Source organism: Primulina eburnea, chromosome 11 (genome assembly GCF_022965805.1).
Source record: "Primulina eburnea isolate SZY01 chromosome 11, ASM2296580v1, whole genome shotgun sequence".
NCBI classification, from domain to species: domain Eukaryota; kingdom Viridiplantae; phylum Streptophyta; class Magnoliopsida; order Lamiales; family Gesneriaceae; genus Primulina; species Primulina eburnea.
In genome coordinates, this window is record NC_133111.1 from 41,623,348 (window position 1) to 41,645,039 (window position 21,692).

At 34.2% G+C, this 21,692-nt stretch overlaps 2 protein-coding genes across 3 annotated transcripts; both read right to left on the reverse strand.

Moving 5' to 3' along the window:
- Positions 1 to 1,669: 1,669 nt before the first annotated feature.
- Positions 1,670 to 6,057, reverse strand: LOC140806180 (CDPK-related kinase 5-like). 2 transcript variants are annotated; one of them, XM_073162686.1, is made up of 11 exons: positions 5,208 to 6,051; positions 4,315 to 4,445; positions 4,131 to 4,172; positions 3,773 to 3,881; positions 3,505 to 3,583; positions 3,133 to 3,429; positions 2,946 to 3,058; positions 2,676 to 2,783; positions 2,539 to 2,601; positions 2,282 to 2,449; positions 1,670 to 2,200 (listed from the first exon to the last, which is right to left on the reverse strand). In XM_073162686.1, exons 1-11 carry the CDS (start codon positions 5,796 to 5,798, stop codon positions 2,060 to 2,062), a joined length of 1,842 nt encoding a protein of 613 aa, XP_073018787.1. In that variant the 5' UTR covers positions 5,799 to 6,051; the 3' UTR covers positions 1,670 to 2,059. The 2 variants fall into 2 exon arrangements, with proteins under 2 accessions (XP_073018787.1, XP_073018786.1); XM_073162685.1 differs by having other exon boundaries at positions 3,133 to 3,583; positions 5,208 to 6,057.
- An 11,660-nt stretch (positions 6,058 to 17,717) lies between these two features.
- Positions 17,718 to 20,011, reverse strand: LOC140806184 (phosphoglycerate mutase-like protein 4). Its single transcript, XM_073162692.1, has 7 exons — positions 19,797 to 20,011; positions 19,470 to 19,599; positions 19,202 to 19,252; positions 19,011 to 19,121; positions 18,437 to 18,568; positions 18,252 to 18,327; positions 17,718 to 18,181 (listed from the first exon to the last, which is right to left on the reverse strand). The coding sequence occupies exons 1-7, from the start codon at positions 19,967 to 19,969 to the stop codon at positions 17,958 to 17,960; spliced, it is 897 nt and encodes a 298-aa protein (XP_073018793.1). The 5' UTR covers positions 19,970 to 20,011; the 3' UTR covers positions 17,718 to 17,957.
- Positions 20,012 to 21,692: the final 1,681 nt, after the last annotated feature.

The following is a 21,692-nucleotide window of genomic DNA, read 5'->3' on the forward strand; positions in this document are numbered from 1 at the left end:
CCTGGATGTTAGTCAGTTGAACGTTGAGGTCTTAGTTCCGACGAATTTCTCCTCCATTGATAATGTACTGCAAAAAATACAAATTTAAAAACCTTGACTGAATTTTGGATGGAGAAAATGATAAAATGGTCTAACCAACTAAGCCTACGACAATTGAAAGATGAAATTTTTTTTTGCAACAACTAAGCCTACGACAATTGAAACTTAACTATGATGTTAAGTTTCAGAATCTGGAACAAAGCAACTATCGTTAATAAAATAATTATATTATATGTTGTCGTATGAATTCTAAAATAACACGTCGGATATAAGCATTGTTCACAATATTATAACATTACATACAAAACAAGTATTACTCCATCAAAGTAAGCATGTCTTGCAATAACTGTCACAAAGTTGTTACTAATATTACTGTTGGGTTTAATTGTACTAATTGTGCAAAGCTCAGTGTAAAAGTGGTACCAAGGTAATCAACTATGCTCAAGTACATTTAATTACTGTGTATGCATTCTCACGAGTGATTTTTCAGGTGCCACGTAACAGTAATCGTCCAAGATCAAAATAAAACAGCAAGAATGACATTGTTCGAAGAGATTGATGCGGCTTTATTGGTTGTTCTGTTGAGAAATACATCGAGATGCAAACTATAGGTGATTAAAAATATTCATTTCAATATTATTGTAATAATCTTATGGTATTTCCAATAATTACATATTTTATATTGCAGCAACAAAGAGTTGAGAGTAAGGAAACATACTTTATCACTCAATCAAAGAAGATCACGGGTTTCTTTTCAGATTAGACAAATCCGATTCAGACAAGAATGAAAATACTATCAATAATTATGATTTTCAGAAACTAGAACAATTCAAGAGAAACATCAAAGATACAAATAAAACAAAGACTCGAAAATCAAATATATAATAATTGATGGTAAGAAGAGTACAAGCGCGAACAAAACGGCAACACTACGGGAAAAAAATAGTCATCTTCCAAAGAAGAGACCCTTGCAAATGAAGGTGATGACTACATAAGTATAGTGCTTATTTTAGTAGAAGTGTATGATCAAGCGCTTGTCGTTTTATAAAAACTATAACTTGTGGAATGATGTAACTCAAATATTTTAAATCACATAGCAACCCAAACATCATGGTTAGATCGTTCTACCCAACATGGTCAATTATTATACATCAACAATCTCTCTCTCAATAATCACAATCCTTACAATGAAATCGAACATATGACCTTGATTTTATACCAATTTTAAGACCGAACGTTTACCGTTTTATCAGAAACTATACCTGGTGATAATAATATAACTCAAATATTTTAAACCGAATAGCAACTCAAGCATTATGATTCAATCGCTACACCTAACAAAGACAATTATTGTATATCAACAAGATTACTGAAGAAACTTAATCAAAACAACAGAGACTTAATCCAAAAAGTACAAATTAACTAGGAGAAGAATTAATTATACTTTTTATATTGAAAGTTTAGAATGAATATCATGTTTTTCAATATTCAAACATTTACAATGGATATTTCGTTTTCCCAAATAAATCCATATAACTATCTAATTTTCATTTACTACTTATGAAGTCAATCTGCCTTGTCTGTGTCTAACTTACCAGTTAAAATATAAAAAGGTGAAATTGGCAAAAAATTTGAAAAACAGAAAACAAATAACATAATCAGGTATGAACGTTCCTTCAACATCTGAAAATGTTCCCACCAGCAATCAAACACAAAAACTATCATTTTACAATGGGTGCATACATACACATCGGCTCGAATTCAGTCCTTGTTAGACTGCAGAAATGCCATGCACTATCTCGGATCCTCGACACGGATGAGGCCATACGAACACATATCATTAGGAAAACATGAGCCCGATGCATTATGCAACGGATGTGAGGTCAAATGGTTCATTAATAACGTGTGGAAAATGTTTTCGGACAGACCCTTCCAAGCCTTTTCTGTGTTTTCACGAAGACCATTAGGCAAGCTGAGGAAATGTTAAAAGCGGTCCAGGTTTGCACAGTATTTACAGGAGTCAATGAACTTTGGCGAGAGACCGGCTGGAAACACCATGCAACAACTTGACGAATCCAAGGAAACTGAGTTTTCCATCTGTGTGTCTAATCCAGTCATGGAGAACGGCATGAACAGGTACAGAAGGGCTGAGGCCAAGTTCCTGAAAAACAGAAAAAATAATAGAAGGATCTTAATAAATTTGCAAGTATTGATTCAAGAGCTTGTTGAATCTTCCATTTACCGAAGCTAATTCTTCGATCATGATGGTTCTGTTCCCTTCCTTTTCGAAGAGTTCGTAGGCACAACGAGCGTGTTGTTCCCATCTGTCTAGAGCTTCTAACTGATGGACACTTAATGCAGCGGCACAGAATTCTACAAAATCCATTCTTCTGTATTGAAGGGCGTTGAGCTGTAGAAACAGGATACGGACAGTTCAGAACAGTGGAGGAAATGGAAGTTTGACGAATAAGAGAGTATAATAAGTGGTCAGAAGCATACGGAAGCAAGAAAGTCATAGATGCGTGATTCATTCATAGCATCGGTTGCGTATTTCTTCAAGGCCTGAGCAAGTAAAAAAAACTGAGAGTTTTGATTCGAAACAAAGAAATGATTAGAATAATGGGCAAAAAACCAACGGCTTTAATATTGTCTAGACTTATGGTCCCATTCTTGTTAGGTTCCAACATCGCAAATTGCTCCTTCAGATAGAATAGTTCATCCGCTGTAAGCGTTTTTGATAAAGCCTGCCAAAATTCCAGCGAAAGAAAAGTAAAAGAAAAAGAATTAAACAAACCACAATAGCTTGATGGCGCAAATAAAAATTTAAAATAACTCCGCACTAGAATCTTTTAAAGCTTATGTTCAGGATTCGTCTTTTTCACAACAAATTCGGCACACAAACATACCCTTAAAGCAGCTTTCCTGAGGGGAGATGACCGCATATACATTTTCATGAGTTTGAATATTGATATATCCAACGGGACTTTTATGTCATTTGTATCTCTGATCCAAGGATGGCCTGAAGTTCATATTTCACAAGTGTTGTTCAATATAAAATCATTTTTCTTTAATTTATCAGAGTAAGAAACTCACACATGGCCTGAGCTGCAGTCATTCTTTTCCGTGGATCTTTATTCAACAGACGTCTGACAAAGTCTTTTGCCTCTGAAGAAAGAGTAGGCCAAGGTTGTTCATCATAAGTCGGTTCAGCTTTTACAACAGCTCGAAAGATGCCAGATTCAGTTCTAGCCCAAAATGGACGGCTTCCACACAATAATATGTAAGCTATCACACCAATACTCCAGACATCAGCCTCAGTACTATATGATCTATGTAAAACTTCTGGTGCCACATAATATGCACTGCCAACAATATCATTAAGCCGCTCATCTGCATAGAAACTGATTACTATAGCTACCTGGACCATAAAAAACATATTAATAAAAAATTTTAAATAGAACGAACCTGGTTTAACAAAATCTGATAATCCGAAATCTATTGCCTTCAATAGTGAGTTTTCGTCCTTGGATGTGAACAAGAAATTCTGATCCGGTAAGAAGCTATGGTTAGGCCAGACAATAAAGAATAGTTGCAAATGCAATGGATGAAGAGTACACAACTCTTCAGGTAAATAATGGTGATTCAGTGTATACAAATAAACATCAAGAGGGGAAAATCAGTATCAGCAAACTGTCTGCTATCATCTCACAACATAATAGTCCAAAACTCTTACCTCGGGTTTAAGATCTCGGTGTACGACCCCTTGGAGATGGCAGAAAGAAACAACATTCAATATTTGCATCATCACAGTCTTTGCATCATCTTCTGAATACTTGCCACCCCTGTGAAAAGAAACAAGTTTTTTTACCATCAACAGAGAACATAAATCCATTGTATATATTTTGATTCCTTGACAAAAACAGTCTATCTAGTCTAAGCTGCATCGAGGAGAGTACTACTCGTAGATCATACACGTGTTTTATGTAAGAAGCAGACATGTTTTAATTCATCCAAGAGCCTATGTTACAACGGTAATGTTTCCACTGGCGTAACACAGACAGAACCAAGGATATCAAAAACCAAAGAAATACCTTGAAAGTATTCTATCCAAAAGCTCGCCTCCCTCACATAACCTGGGAATATCAAAACATGTGAGGAATTACCTCAAAGGGATCATTCAGAGATATTTGCAGATCATAAGAACAAGTCGCAACCAAGAAGATAGAGCAAAGAGCAGAAATGAGCCACAGCTAAAATTAAGCAATCAAAACTTACTCCATCACCACGTAGACATTGTCGTGGTCTTCATAAGCATCATAAAATTGTATCAGGTTGCTATGTCCAGTCAAAGCTCTCAATATTTTCACCTCCTTTCTTACATCCTCTATAGCTATTGCAGTGGTCATCTGGAGATACAAATACAACCACACAAGAACACATTAAGCAGAAAATCAAGATTATATCTAAAAGAGTAAACATATTAACTAATTACACTAAATATGGTGTTTAAACATATGAAGATACAAGCCATCTCAAGTACCAAATTCTGAATAAATCACTATCCAAAAAGTAACAATGTTGATAAAAACATCCCACCAAGGTTAATTTTTAAATTTTTTCTCAATAAATCACTATCCAAAAAGTAATGATGTTGATTAAAACATGATAAGTACCACTAAAGAAATATTATTACATGTTCTCAAATAGTCCGATCTGCAGGTTAAACCATAAGTACCATCTAGAGACACCGTAACAGAAACAAAACTTCTGCATGAATTTTGTTCCCCAGTTCAAGGTACACAACTAAGCCCTCCATTAATATAAAAATACTAGGTTCCAGTGACTTGGCTTTTTCGTACGTTTCCTATATCAGATTTGGAACCGCTTCTGCAACCTCAGCTAGCTCCCCACATTATTCCATATAAATAGCCCATCTAACGCAAATTGTTTCTACATAATTTCCAGTACAGTATAGAAAACCACTGTTGCATATCAAAATCCACAAAAATCAAATGTGACGAAGACCATACAAAAATCTATATTTTCCTATAGATCAGATCACCCTAAACCCAATTTCCCATAAACGAACAAATCCAAGCAAAATCAAACATTAGATCAACCACTAAACTCGGCAGAGAAACTACGGGCAAAACAAGAAAAAAATGTACCTTTGTTTTCGGTATGACCTTAACAGCAACCTCCTGTCCTTTAAGCTCCCCCTTTTTGAACTTAGCCCTGCAAGTGTATCCAAAATGCCCTCTCCCCACCTCCTCTCCCAGATCATATTTATTATAGAAATTCTTCGAAAACCCAAAGCTCTTATCCAATCCCGCCGCCTCTGACACCTCTTTCCCCTCCGGTATAGCTGCCTCGTTTGGCTTCACAGAGCCGTGCCGCCGCGCCAGCACCGCCCTGATGTGCTTCGCCGGAGAAGGCGGCGGGAACGGCCTCTTGAAAAACCTCAACGGTGTACCGCTCGAAGGAGCTGGAGATCTCGCCGGAGACTTCTTCGAGAAAAAGTAATGCGCCGGGCTTGGGCTGTAGAACCGGAAAAAAGGTGACTTCTTACCTGCTCCTGGGTTCTCCTCATTTTTTCCACTTTCCTCGAAATTCCCAGAAGTTGATGCATCTTCTTCATTACTCTTGGCCGGAATCCAGTTACCCTTATCCTCAACTGGGATCTTTTCGGGCTTGATTTCATCAGAAGATTGGAAATTGGGCTCCGGCGACTGCTTGGTTTTCGAGACACAAATCCCCATTCCTACTTCCTAGCTCCCACAAGACAAGAAATTGCTACCAATCAGGGTTTTTACGCAGAACCCAAATCTTCAAAATCCCGAAAACACCAATTTAAACCGCATCCATTTCGAATAATCTTGCAGCAACTTGCGATGCGAATGCGAACGCACATGCGAATGTAAATTTGAGAGAGGGGAGAGGGAGATCCATGGAGGAAGCTGAAAAAAAAGTAAACGACGATGTGTGCTTTTGTTTTTTCAAGAAAAAATTAAATTTTGAAAAAGAAATCATTAAAATTTAATTTAATTTAATTTAAAGAATTAATTCTGGTTAAAAGAAAAGGTGAGAAAAATAATTAAAGAAGATGATGAAATGTAGAGGAAGAAGGGTGGGGGTGGTCCAGCCTATACAGTTGATTGAAGTCCACGTGGCATCCATCTGGTAGAGGTTGGTTTAAATGTTAAAAAAAATTTGTTATTTAATTTCTAAAAATAATTATTGGGATGCGTGGTGGTTGAGTTTCTGATTAATATTAATGCTGGCCTTTTTTCCCATATATTTTATTTAATGAACAAATATCTTTTGGCAAAAACTTGTGTGAAACGATCTCACGGGTCAAATTTTGTGAGACGGATCTTTATATGGATAATCCATGAAATAGTATTTTTTTTATGCTAAGAGTACTACTTTTTATGGTGAATATGAATAGGGTTGACCCGTCTCACAGATTGAGATCCGTGAGACGGTCTCACATGAGACCTACTCATATCTTTTTTATGAAGATCCAAATTTTGAATTGGGTTGTTTTTCCCTTTTATTTTACAACATAATGTTTATGTAATCGAGCCGAATCGAACCGAAATTTTGAATATTTGAGTTTGATTCGTTTATAATCCAGTCGTTCGAATTTTATTTAACAAATATATTCATGACTCACAAGCTTATTTAAACTTTTATCAAGCCTATACGAGTGTAATAAAAATGAATTATATAGTTAAATCTTCGTTAAAAAGTAAATTATATATTTTGAGAAAAATATAATATTAAAATTAAATTTGTAAATTTATTATAATACATAAATTTAATAGATTTTTCTATATATTTCATAAATAATGTGCTAAATTCATACATCAAATATCAAAACTATTATTTTTCATCTAAAAGATGACTCATAAACTTATCAATGAATATGTGCACGAGCCTGATATTGTAAACTTGAGCTTGGTTCGTTTATCTTAACGAATCTCGTTAAACGAGCTCAAACGAGTTTTTATCAAATCGAGCTTCACATAACTCACAAATAATTTAGTTTATTTACATTTCTAGACACGATATAATCATAAGACATTACGATACAAATATTCGTATTAAACTATACTTTTATATTTTTGATTTAAAATGTACTTTTTATTTATACATATGTGAATGAAGTGTGAAATGAATGTGGATCCATTCTTGGCGCAGAAGCAACCAACGCATTGGGCTGCGTCATGTAATAGAACTATTCAACCAAGAATCTCAATTATGCACTTAATTTTATGAGAAAAAAAGATCGAGAATATAATACAAATGTAAATTACCAAATGTATGGTCAAAATTAGTTGAGCATTTGTATTCTTCTCCTTGTTTCACTTATTATTGAGCACCATATTTTTACATACAGCCGAAAAATGATAAGGCAAAAACTTGTGTGAGATGATCTCACGAGTCATATTTTGTGAGACAGATCTTTTATTTGGGTCATTCATGAAAAAGTATTATTTTTTATGCTAAGAGTATTACTTTTTATTGTGAATATTGATAGGGTTGATCCGTTTCACATATAAAAATTCGTGAGACCGTCTCACAAGAGACATACTCAAATGATAAAACCTTGATATGGATTGATCATATTTTGTTTATAAGATTTTATTTTAAGTGGATTAGGTAATGTTCAAAGAATAGATTATGTATGGATCTGGGAATTAAGGTTTTTATTTTTTATTTTTGTATGTGTACGAAGTTAAAATTAGAAAATGATGTCACATCTATTTACAAGTATTTACTGGGAAGTGGGAAACCTCATGAATTCTTTGATTTCACATCAACTTTATTAGTCACCGGCTAAGATTTTAAATTCACGAATTTGAAAAAAGTAATCATTTACCACTCTAAAAGTATGTGAGAATAAAGAGAATTTTAAGAAGACTAGATTTTAGTATTTTTTTCGATTTGGTCCGATTAGCTTGAGTCATCTTACATCGAGAGTTTTACTCCCAATAACTCGTAAATTTTATGCAGAGCTCATGCATCATGTTGTTCTTACTAGGGGTGTAAACAAACCGAACACGTTTACGAACTTTTCGAGCCGATTCGAATTCGAGCCGAACTCGAACATGTTTGAATATTTTTCGAATCGAATTTGAGCTAAAATTATATTGTTCGATTGTTCGCGAACTTTAACATTATATCTAAAAAATAAATAAAATATTATTAAGTATATATATATATATATATAATATAATATTATTAAGTCGAATCGAATTCGAACTCGAGTCTCATTCGAACTCGAGTCTCAGTTCGAATCGAGTTCGAATCGAAAATAATAAAAAATCGAGTTTCGAATCGAGCTTCGAATATGTTTATTCGGATTCGAGCTCGAGCTCGAGCTCGAGCTCGAATATTGAAAATTTCTTAAAATTCGATTCGATTCTATTCGTTTACAGCCCTAGTTCTTACTCACCATGGTTTAACAATAGCAGGTTTTATAATATAGTAAAAATAATAAATTAGATATGTGTGTGCGCACGTAAGAATGGAAGATGCTTCGTAAAAATGGTTAAAATAGTTGTCTTAAACATAGTTTTATGCGAGATAACGATACATCATAACTGTTGTGAAAAAGTAAAAATTTATGGTAAAAAGTAAAAATCTCAAACTCTCAAAATTTACCAAACTACACACTTTATAATATTTTTCTCTCTACTCAATTGTGATTTTCTTCACAAATGAGAGATCTATTTATAGAGTTTCATTACACATAATCCAAAAATAAAATACATCATTACCTACATCATCACACACAAATATCTAACTTTACAACTCTTATTTTCAACATTCAAATATTCAACTATTACTTTTTCCATATTAAAATATATTATTTCAACACTCCTCTTGTGATGATGATCATGATACGATGATGTCTTCATTACGTGTTTTGTACTGCCTCGTTAAAAACCTTACTTGGAAAAACCCATTAGGATAAAAACCATAGTAAGGGAAAAAGAGTGCAGTCACGTAAACTCCCCCTGATATTGACATGAACAATTCTTCACAAATTTCGTAGATTGCGCATCCCAATATTATATATGTGCTTTCTGAATATTGACGTAGGAAGTGCCTTTGTGAAGAGATCTGATGAGTTTTCACTTGATTGAATGTGACGAACATCAATACATTTATTCTTCTCAAGCTCCTTGGTGAATGCGAAGAACTTAGGAGGAATATGTTTAGTTCTGTCGCTTTTTATGTATCCTTCTTTCATTTGAGCAACACATGCAGCATTATCTTCATATAGTATCACAGGCTTCTCATCGAATGATAATCCGCATGAAATTTGGATATGTTGGGTCATTGATTTTAACCACACACATTCACGACTTGCTTCATGTAGTGCAATAATCTCGGCATGATTTGATGAAGTTGTTACGAGCGTTTGTTTCTGTGAACGCCAAGATATTACAGTGCCTCCACGAGTAAATAGGGGTGAGCAAGATTTCGGTTAAACCGAATTAACCGACCGAACCGAGTCAATTCGGAAATTCGGTTCGGTTATTTCGGAAATTCGGTTTTCAAATTAAAAAAATTCGGTTATATCGGTTAATTCGGTTCGGTTACGGTTTTCAAAAATTTGAAATCGGTTAACCGAATTAACCGATATAATAAATATTATTATTTAATAAATTTTTTTATTTTTCAATTTTTATAAATATTTTAATTTTTAATTTTAAAATCGATATAGTATGTATTAATTGTGTTCAAATAAAACTTATACATTTGGAATGTGTGTGATTTTATAATACATATCCAGTTTGGGAACGTGCCTTGTGTGGATCAGATAAGTATCCAGCATCACCATAACCAATTATACTTGGATTAGCATCTTTTGAATACAAAAGTCTCAAGTTTGTTGTTCCTCGTAGAAAACGGAATATATGTTAATTCTGTTCCAGTGTCTCTTTGTTGGATATGAGCTAAATCTTGCCAACAGATTCACGGCAAAAGATATATCAGGCCTTGTACAATTTGTAAGGTACATAAGGGCACCGATGACACTTAGATATGGTACTTATGGACCAAGAATATCTTCATCATCTTCACATGGACGAATGGATCCTTTTCTATGTTTAATGATCTAACAACCATTGGAGTACTTAAAGGATTTGCTTTATCCATATTAAAACTGTTTAAGGATCTTTTCTGTATAATTTGTCTGGTGAACAAACATTCCACATTCTTTTTGTTCAATTTGTAAACCCAGACAATACTTGGTTTTTCCAAGATCCTTCATTTCAAATTCTTCCTTCAAGTATGACACAACTTCTTGAATTTCCTTATTCGTTACAATGATGTTTAAATCATCAACATATACAACAATAATTACGCATCCGGATGTTGTTTTCTTAATGAAAACACAAGGGCATATTGAATTATTTACATATCCCTTTTTCATCAAGTGATCACTTAGTCGATTATACCACATTCGACCTGATTGCTTTAACCCATATAATGATCTTTGTAATTTCACAGAATAACATTCCCTGGGTTTTGAACTTTGTGCTTCAGGCATCTTAAATCCTTCAGGGATTTTCATATATATATTACTATCAAGTGATCCATATAAGTAAGCTGTAACAACATCCATAAGACGCATTTCTAAATTTTCAGATACCGTCAAGCTAATCAAATACCGAAACGTAATTGCATCCATCACAGGAGAATACGTTTCTTCATAATCAATTCCAGGCCTTTGAGAAAAACCTTGTGCAACAAGTCGAGCTTTATATCTTACTATTTCATTTTTCTCATTTCGCTTTCGAATAAAAACCTCATTTGTATCCAACAGGTTTTACACCTTCAGGTGTAAGGACTATAAGGTCCAAAAACATTACGTTTATTTAGCGAATCCAATTCAACCTGGATGGCTTCTTTCCATTTTATCCAGTCCTGCCGATTTTTACATTCACCAAAAGATTTTGGTTCATGATCTTTATTATCATTTATGATGTCGATTGCTACATTATAAGAAATATATATCATCAATTTCATCTATATCTTTTCGGTTCCATATTTTTCCAGTATTAATGTAATTGATAGAGATTTCATGATTCTCGTCAGTTTGTGGTTCTGACAGAACATTTGCATCATCATGTGTTTCTTCAGGAACATCATTCTCTATTTTGAAACATCATTCTTTATTTTGTGATAATCGTGTTTCTCTATGAATTTTCTTTTTCGAGGATTTTTATCCTTGGAACCGACTGGCCTTCCACGCTTCAGGCGTTTAATGACATCATGAGTATCTTCCATTTGTTTCTTTGGAATTTCAATTCGAGCAGGGGAATTTGCAACATGTATATATGATTTAATTACCCCTTTTGTGTCTGCAAATGCATCTGGTATTTGATTTGCTATTCTTTGCAAGTGTACAATTTGTTGTACATCTTTTTCACATTGTTTTGTTCTTGGATCCAGATGTAACAATGATGATACATACCATGTAATTTCTTTTTCGGTATGTTTTTGTTCTCCCCCTAACATTGGGAAGATTTCCTCATTAAAATGACAATCAGCAAAACGTGCTGTGAACACATCTCCTATCTGAGGTTCAAGATATCGAATGATTGATGGACTATCATAACCGATATATATTCAACATTTCTTTGAGGTCCCATTTTCTTTCGTTGTGGTGGTGCAATAGGCACATACACCATACATCCAAAAATTCTCAGATGAGAAATGTCTGGTTCTTTACCAAATGCAAGCTGCAATGGGGAGTATTTATGATATGCACTTGGTCTGATGCGAATTAATGAAGCAGCATGTAAAATTGCATGTCCCCATATAGAAATAGAGAGCTTTGTTTTCATAATCATTGGTCTAGCAATCATTTGCAGACGTTTAATCAATGATTCAGTCAATCCATTCTGTGTATGTACATGAGCAACATGATGCTCAACAATGATTCCCATAGACATACAATAATCATTGAAAGTCTGGGAAGTAAATTCACCAGCATTATCAAGTCTAATTTTCTTGATTGTATAATCGGGAAACTGATTCCTCAATTTTATTATTTGAGCAAGTAATCTTGCAAATGCAACATTTCGAGTTGACAATAAACATACATGTGACCATCTGCTGGAGGCATCAATCAATACAATAAAGTATCTGAATGGTCCACATGGTGGATGGATTGGTCCACAAATATCACCCTGAATACGTTCAAGAAACATTGGTGATTCAGTTTGGATTTTGACTGGTGATGGTCTTATAATAAGTTTTCCAAGAGAACATGCTTTACATTGAAACTTATTATTCTGAAAGATCTTCTGGTCTTTCAGTGGATGACCATGTGTATTTTCTATAATTCTTCGCATCATTGTTGAACCAGGATGTCCCAATCGATCATGTCAATTGGTTAATATCGAAGAATTATCAACTACCATGTTTGATTCAATGAGACTTATATGTGTATAATGCAATCCAGTAGGGAGCATTGGTAGTTTTTCAATCACATATTTCTTTCCTGATTTATATGTGATAAGACACATATATTTCTCATTCCCTTCATTCATTGTTTGAGTATCATACCCATGGGAATATATATCATTAAAACTCAACAAATTTCTTTTCGATTGTGGTGAATATAAAGCATCATTGATCAAAAAATTTGTACCATTAGGTAACAAAAATTGTGCTTTACCACATCCTTTAATCAAGTCTACAGGACCTGATATTGTATTCACCGTTGTTTTTGTTGGTTTTAGTTCCAAGAAATATCTTTTATCTCGGAGGATAGTGTGCGTTGTACCACTATCGGGTATGCAAACTTCAGCTTTGCTCATAGCATTTTCCATATTTGAACTTCAAAAAAATATGCAATGAAATAAAATTACTGAAAATACATATGTAAATATAACACATATCATAATTATACAATAAAACATTATTACATGAATACATGAAAAATCAATTATTGTACATTTATATTCTACCATTAAATTGTTCATTTTCAGAAAAATCATTGAGAAAATCTGTAGCATCAAAATTGTTCATTTCTATCCCACCAACATGTTGATCAATTTCCAGAGAAATCATTCATAAAATCACCAGCATCAAAATGAGTTGAATCATTCAAACGGTCAATGCGTTCAGTGAAGTTGGTCTCCTTTTCTTTCCCCTTTAATGATTCTTTATAAAGTTTACAAAGATGCTCAGGGGCTCGACAAACTTTGGACCAATGTGCTGGAGTACCACATCTGTAACAAGAACTTTCATATCTTTTTGAGTGATTCTCATTAATACTTGTATTCTCATGATGCCTTTTCTGTGGATGGTTTGGGACGCTCTTTTGAGATGAGTTATAAAAATAACTATCTCTATTATTTTCAAAACCACGGCCTCGACCACGACCACGGCCAATTCCACGTCCACGACCTCGACCTCGACCTCGACCAAAATCTTGTCTATGAATTTGATTTTGGTTCCGAGGTTTAAATTCATTTTTACTTACAGCATTTACTTCGGGAAATGCTGTTGATCCAGTGGGTCGGGACTGATGATTTCTCATTAATAGCTCATTGTTCTTTTCCGCCACAAGAAGACAGGCGATGAGCTCAGAATATCTCGCAAATCCACGTACTCTATATTGTTGCTGTAGAGTAATATTTGATGCATGAAATGTGGAAAATGTTTTTTCAAGCATCTCAGATTCTGTGACCTCATGTCCACAAAATTTTAATTGCGAGATTATTCTATACATTCGCCGAATTGTAATCACTTGACTTTTTTAAAATCTTGGAATCTCAGTGTATTCCATTCATCCCGGACGGTCGGAAGTATAACTTCCCTTATATGTTCAAATCTTTCTTTTAATCCCTTCCACAAAGCCATGAGATTTTTTTCAGTCAGATATTCACATTTCAATCCATCGTCGAGATGTCGACGCAAAAATATCATGGCTCTTGCCTTTTCTTGTGACGTGCATATGCCATTTTCTTTAATGGTCTCGCTTAGACCCAATGACTCAAGATGCATTTCTACATCTAGAGTCCATGGCATATAATTCTTTCCCGTGATGTCGAGCGCAATAAATTCGAGCTTTGTTAAATTTGACATGGTGGTACTAAAAAAAATTACGATGCATTTTATTAGTTAATAAATATTGCAATACAAAGTAACGGATAAACAACAAGTACAAGTATTTGTAAAAATAAAGAAAACGCACGAGGAGGATATTCTCCGATAAATACAAGACTCGTGAGTATGATAACTAAAATAATTAAAAATATCATTGAGAAAGCCATCTTCTTTTTTCTTCGAAAAATTTGATGATGAATAATTTTTAGAGAAGAAGATAAAGTTAGAGTGATTGAATGTGTTTGTGAGATGATATTTATAGGGCAAAAACTAGCCGTTTGTTACCGTTTATGACCGTTGGTGTACAAAAAATAAATGTATGTATTTGTATAATTTTATGGTAATAATATGATGTATATAATATTAGACATGTTTAAATAATTATGTATATCATATCATAATATTATAATGAGTGTCATAATTTATTTTGTTTAAAAACCTTATAGGCTTTTATACTTGTCGTATCCTTATCGGGAGTGTGGGATGTCGTCTTAACATCCTCTCAGGATTTATAACAAGTTTATGAAAAATTTATTTTTATTATTTCTAATAATAACATTATATTGTATATTAAATAAATACACAATAAATAAATAACAGTAAAATAAATATAATTACTTTTGTTACCTTTTTCTTCTGTTTGGAGCTTGGAAAAGTATGTAGGACTTTTAGAGCTTCGTGCTGATAACGTGTTGTGAAAAAGTAAAAATTTATGGTAAAAAGTAAAAATCTCAAACTCTCAAAATTTACCAAACTACACACTTTATAATATTTTTCTCTCTACTTAATTGTGATTTTCTTCACAAATGAGAGATCTATTTATAGAGTTTCATTACACATAATCCAAAAATAAAATACATCATTACCTACATCATCACACACAAATTTCTAACTTTACAACTCTTATTTTCAACATTCAAATATTCAACTATTACTTTTTCCATATTAAAATTTATTATTTCAACAATAACATTCAAATTAGCAAGACACATATAAAAATTCAAGAAACAAGCGAGATAACTTTTTGATTAAGTACCCTAACTTTGCAACCACCATTTTGGTAAATATGTGCCTAAAAATGTGCTATTTCTCACTTTTCTTTTGTTTTTTTGTATGTTCTGATAAGGTTCTGTACCGTTTGATGTAAACTTGCCGAGATGATAATGACATTTTATCTAGAAAGACAAGATATGATGTAACTAATATAGTTGTATGGTTGTATCATGTGTCGTGCCGTTTTGGATGGATTATGATCTACTCAATATATTAAATTTGCTTTAAACTTCTATATGCCAAAGCATATCCAGTGTGGTTCACATTAAAACAAAAGCATGTCTCTTGTAAAACCGTCTTACGGATCTTAATTTGTGAAACGAGTCAACTCTACCGATATTCACAATAAAAAGTAATACACTTAGTGTTAAGATTGGAACTTGACACCTAACTCAACCCCAAAAGCTAGCTCAAGAGGGGGAGGATTGTCCAAGCCAATATATGCAACTCCCAGGTTATTTATCTACTGATGTGGGACAATTAACACACCACTCTCACGCCCAGAAATGAACATCTGGAGCGTGGAGTTTACAAATGACCCAATTATGGACAGAACGGTGACCTAATTATAGGCAGTCCAACAACACATAACGGTGGAACCCGGGCTCTGATACCATATTAAGATTGGAACTTGGACCTAACTCAACCCTACCGACCTTTGACTATTCGGAGGAGTGAAGTAAGGGGATGTGCATGTGACCATTGCGGAAAAAATATGAACCAAGAAGAATTGCGTTCGAGCCCAAAATATGCAGATACAATCAACTAAATCCCGATTTTTTGCCTACTTTTCTTCTCACAATCTCAGCCAACAAGCAGCGTCAAAGCGACAAAGGAGACTTCAATCGAAACGTGTGCTGCAATCTAGGAAATGGAGAATTTCCGCTAGCAAATGGTGTTAAGATTGGAACTTGGACCTAACTCAACCCCAAAAGCTAACTCAAGGGGGGAGGATTGTCCAATCCCATATATACCACTCAAAGGTTATTTATCCAACCGATGTGGGACAATTAACACTTAGCATAAAAAAGTATTATTTTTTCATGGATGACTCAAATAAGAGATTCGTCTCACAAAATACGATCCGTGAGATCGTCTCCCGCAAGTTTTTGTTTTAAAACAATGGCAACGAGAGCATTGCCAAAATTTAAATTATGGAGTTGATTTGATAAATTTGGTGTGATTAAAATGGGGTTTGTGTAATTAGTGAGGGTGAAACTTTAAATTTTTATATAAACTACATAAAATATTTATGTTGAGAGTAACATCCTTTCAACAACCAAGTTGAGATTGCATATTTTATTTTTTTGCGATAGTACGACTCACAATCGTTATTTTTCGAGTGCACATTAGGTAGATCGTCAACCATAGTGCAGTATCTTACAAACTACAATAGACAAATAAATTACATTATACAAGTCATATACGACATATTTGACAAAAAAATGTTAATAAAATGAATCAACTCGTGACACATTGTCCTGTATACACCAACTTATAAAAAAACACTCGATTAAAGCTAGATAACATCTTTTACTGGTAGGACAAATTATTTCAGTGTCAGGATATTTTTCATATATTCCTACTTTCATTTGAGAACCCAAAAATTATCCTTTTAAGTTGCCCACTACTCTCCACACAATAGATTCATTGTACACGTTTCTTTCCATTGACTTGACAACAAAAAGAATGGCTATGATGATGCAGCATGATTCGTGTAATATATTATGTTCCAATTCAAAGTCAAAGTGATGGACCCCTTCAATCCCAATATAGATTTCAAAGGTTCCATGAAAAAAATATATATTAAAGGTGAAACAAATTTGATAATAAACTCTAATTTTATTTATACTTAAATGGAAAAAATTTAAAATACTTAATTTTTGAAAATTATTATAATTTCAACTAAAAGTATCAAGTTCTAGGTGGTTGTGAACTAAAGAAGCTGGGGCGGAACATTGAAGTTTGTCAACATCTTGGACCTGTAATAACCGACTTATCTTAAATAGTGGCAACATCAATAAGAGAGAAGTAGGCCTAACTTTTGGCCAGGCATGTTACCTTAATTACGTATGGGCTCACAAGGCCTACTTTGGAAATGGGCCCAATTCATAGAGGGTAGAAATGTCAAAACACAAAGTAGTGGAAATACAATTAATGATGATGGTGATATATTTCGTTAGGTGCGATTTGTTCTTATTTGGTTAGGGTTGCCATCTTTCGAATTTAATTCGATAATTTATACTTATTTCCTCGAACTCAAGCTGGATTCTTGATATTTAGTCTTCAATTATTGCACTGGATTTTGGGTCGATGTTTAAAATTTCTAAATCATGATAAAATTTAGAAAAATAGAATGTTCCAACAATTAAAAATTCGGTCAGGAAAAAACTGACATTGAACTTATCAAAGAGACCAAATGAATTTCGGATTTAATATATTCGGTCGATTATTTTGGTTTTACATATCAGGGGACAAGAACAAGGTGATCTGGAGAAACCTTATCATTAACCACAATTCTACTGATTTGATATTAAAATATAATCAAGGAAATTATTACAGCAACCTCAAATAGATTTCACACATGAAGTTTACCAAATATGCAACATATAATTGATGATAATGATCAAAGGATCAAATGTTTCGATAATGATCGAACAATAAAATGTTTCTGATATCCATTCTTCCGCTTTATTTCGTTGAATCTATAGTATTTAATGTAGGAACTAACCAGAATGTCTGTCCCCACCAAAGCCTGACTTCAGGAATCCACTCTGGTTGAGGTGGCTCACATCGCCACAGGATTTAATGCTCCATTCATCCTCATCAGATATGTGAAATACATTGAGAGATGTATTCATAACCCTCCCAACGGCCCTCCCATGTGGAGAAGCTCTTCTAAAAAGAGCCCGGATTGTTCCACCATGAGAGACTACAACTACTCGCTCCCCTGCATTAAAGCTGGAAATCAGTGAAAATATAAGACGGCTTTTTCGGTGTCGACTAGAAATTTAACCAACCTTGGTGTTTTTGTGCGATCCTTTGCAATGCTGACGTGCAACGCGCGTAGAGTTGATTCAAACTCTCTCCACCACCCTGCACATGTTGTCAATTAGCTTTAGCTTGCAAACCTCCTGAAAAATAGAGTTCAGTCTAAACAAACTGAAAATAGCAACGATGGACTGATCCAGGAGAAAGAGATTACTGGGATTTCTTGATCCTTCCGGTTAGACACAAAAGCTTTGTGAGCCTCAGGATGAACTTTGGCTATCTCAGAAAAAATAACGCCCTGAAGATCTCCGAGATGTCTTTCCCGTAAGTTTGGATCTTTAGTTACCTGATGGCAAGACATTCAGAATGATGTTTTCCTACCAAAAAGTTCCACAGGTTTTGTCATATACTTTGTTAAATTTCATCATTTATAGAGACCAACTTATCCTTGTAGTGTATCTGCCACTATAGCAAACTATATGTATAACGTATGTAATAGAATAAAAAAGCGAGATGTTCAGTACTTGACAGTACGGGTGAAAAAAAAAGACCAACTCCAAGTGGAAATTTAAGGTTAAAAATTTATCAAGCAGTCTGCTTTCACACAGGACCTGGTTTCACCAGCTGCTACCTAGCTGTAACAACCCCATTGCCTCGACACCTAAAGATCAAGTTGGATATTCAACGTAAACTCTATACCTTTCAAGTTCTAAAATATCTATCAACACAAATTTTACGGATTCAATGATTTAGGAATTCAAAGTCGAACATCGATCCATGATTCAAACCTCAAGCACCCCACAGCTTCGTGCTATTACTTTGGCAGTGTCAAATGCCCGCTTCAAGTCAGACGAATACACCGCAGATATCTTAGGCTCCCTTGACAGCCGTTCAGCAACCTTTACCAAATGATCCCAAAGTATCAAATACCAAACAAACTACTACAAAAAGTGATATTTCTTCAGAATTAATGGCTCACCAAAATCGCTTGCTGCCTCCCAGCATCATTTAAGTCCACATCTAAGTGTCCCTAAACATATATGAAGGCATTAATCACACTGCAATTTCCAAAAAGATTTGCAATGCTGCATTTGAAATTCTACCGATTATTGACTGATCAGTAGCCTGATAAACATAATTTTCTTCACTCCAAATTATAGAGAAGCGGTATGAACCAAAATAAAGTTCCCGTCTTCCGTTCAAAAACACTAATAAATCGTACCAGAGAAATGGAAGCAGAATGAAACCTGAATTCTACCATCAGCATTCCATTCTGTTTCACCATGGCGAACAATGATGACCTCCGCATAATTCGGACCAACACCATTGACTGGTCCACCATTCTCCACACTCTCAGTTTTAGGCAAAACTGAATCCCTGACAACAAAGCAACACATAATTTATCATTTCCCAAATTCTATAATTCCTCATCCCTGAAACCACAAATCATCGTGCACAAGAGGAACAATATATCAATAACAATAGACAAAAGTAAATTATGTTCGATAAAAAATGACACACAACGAGAAGAAGAAAAAATCAACCGCGTCATGCACAAATGGGCGTTTACAAACCTGGAATCCGAATCGGCCATTAAACCACGGAGATCAAGCTTCGATCGAGTTGCTGAAAAATTCCTCCGAAGTTCGAATTCGATTTGGTTCAGATGATTGCGAATAATGGGCAGTGGAGGAGAAGCAGCGGAATGGCGCGGATATGCTATGCGATTCGAGTTGAGTGCACTCATGCTACGCGAATCGAAAGAATCTTCGTACCATCCACTGATCCGCAAAGCTCTCGGATTTATTGGGCCGACCCATTAGAGAAAGCCTGTTTGGCAACCATAGGTACCATATCAGCTCCAGAATATTGGGCCGATCCAAATATCTTCCCCCCAGAGCAGGTATATACATGCATGCATGCACAAATATTCTCCAGAAAGTGCCCTTATTGGTTAGAGGACTCTCGCGAATTGAGATATTTAATATTACCATATATCTTCTTGATCTTGGTTCAAGTATAAGCGATTTTCTTAGAACGATAAGAAAACGATGATGTGATATCAAAAAATAATGATATGAAACTGAACATTGTAGACGTGGTGCTGAACGATACTATGTCAATCGATCCCTGGTGAAAAAGGACTAAAATTGAAAAAAAATACAAATTAGTAGACCAAGACGGTGAATTCACTGACAATACGAGTTATGGGACAAAAAAATAATTGTTCGAAAATATATATAGCTTCCTATAATTTGTTCTGTTAAAAGTTAAATTGTTGGCATTCGTCCTACAACTAGCAAAGTAACATTTTGCTAAAAATATGGTCTATTTGAGTATCAATGATCACAACGTTTAATTTGGGTAGGAAAAAAATTACAAAAATTTGAACTATTTTGGCAGACCTTATTGGCAATAACACACATTTCCAAAGAAATATTGTTGAAAAAATTTGAGACCGTGGACATGGAACCAATGGACAGCACAATGATGCTGGTTCTAGAGTAGATCTCTTGTGAGACAGCCTCACAAATCTTTATCTGTGAGACGGGTCAATCCTATCGATATTCACAATAAAATGTAATACTCTTAGCATACAAATTAAATTTTTTCATTAATGATCCAAATAAGAGATCCGTCTCACAAAATATTACTCGTGAGACCGTCTCCAACAAATTTTTGCTCTGGTTCAATCACTAGGCTCCGGGATTGTTAGACTGACTACATCTAACCGGAAAAAATTAAAATTTCTACGTATAAATTATATACTTGGTAAAGTATATGAAATTACTAAATAGATATCTTATTTCAAGTGTAAATTTAAGAATGACTTTTGTTTAAGAAATTAGATAAATTGAAGTAATCAATTATCGAACCAAAAACAATACAACAATCCTTGTATTTCTTAAAGCAACTATCGATTGATTTATCAAATACAAACGAAAAGTGAGGGGAAAAAAATCATAATCCAAAACACAACGTACACATATCAAAATTTACAAATAAAAAAAAAATATTCCTTTAAGAATTCTCAATACCAAATTTTAATAATTGAAAGTAATAAAATTATATGTAAATTTAAAATATATTAGTCTTCAGGATAGATAGATGCAAATCAATAAAATAGAAGTAGATCCAAAAAAAATTAATTGGTTCCCCAAAATGCTTACAATTTGAAGGGACTTGAAAGGGACACAATCAGGCAGCTAATAAAACCAAAGTAAATTTGGTACGTGGACACAGTTCAAACGTAGGAGTAAAAAACTAAACATAAAAGCAGATATATGATAAACTCAGACTGTAAGACAGAAAGATCGGCCGCTCTAAAGCCATAAAAAACATGTGGATAATCAACCAAATTTATAATAACAAGGACCAATCTATATTAAAAAAATAAAAACCCGAATGACAGTTCATGTTTCATCAGCAAATTAATGTTTAATTTAATACAAGTAAAACGAAGAATACTT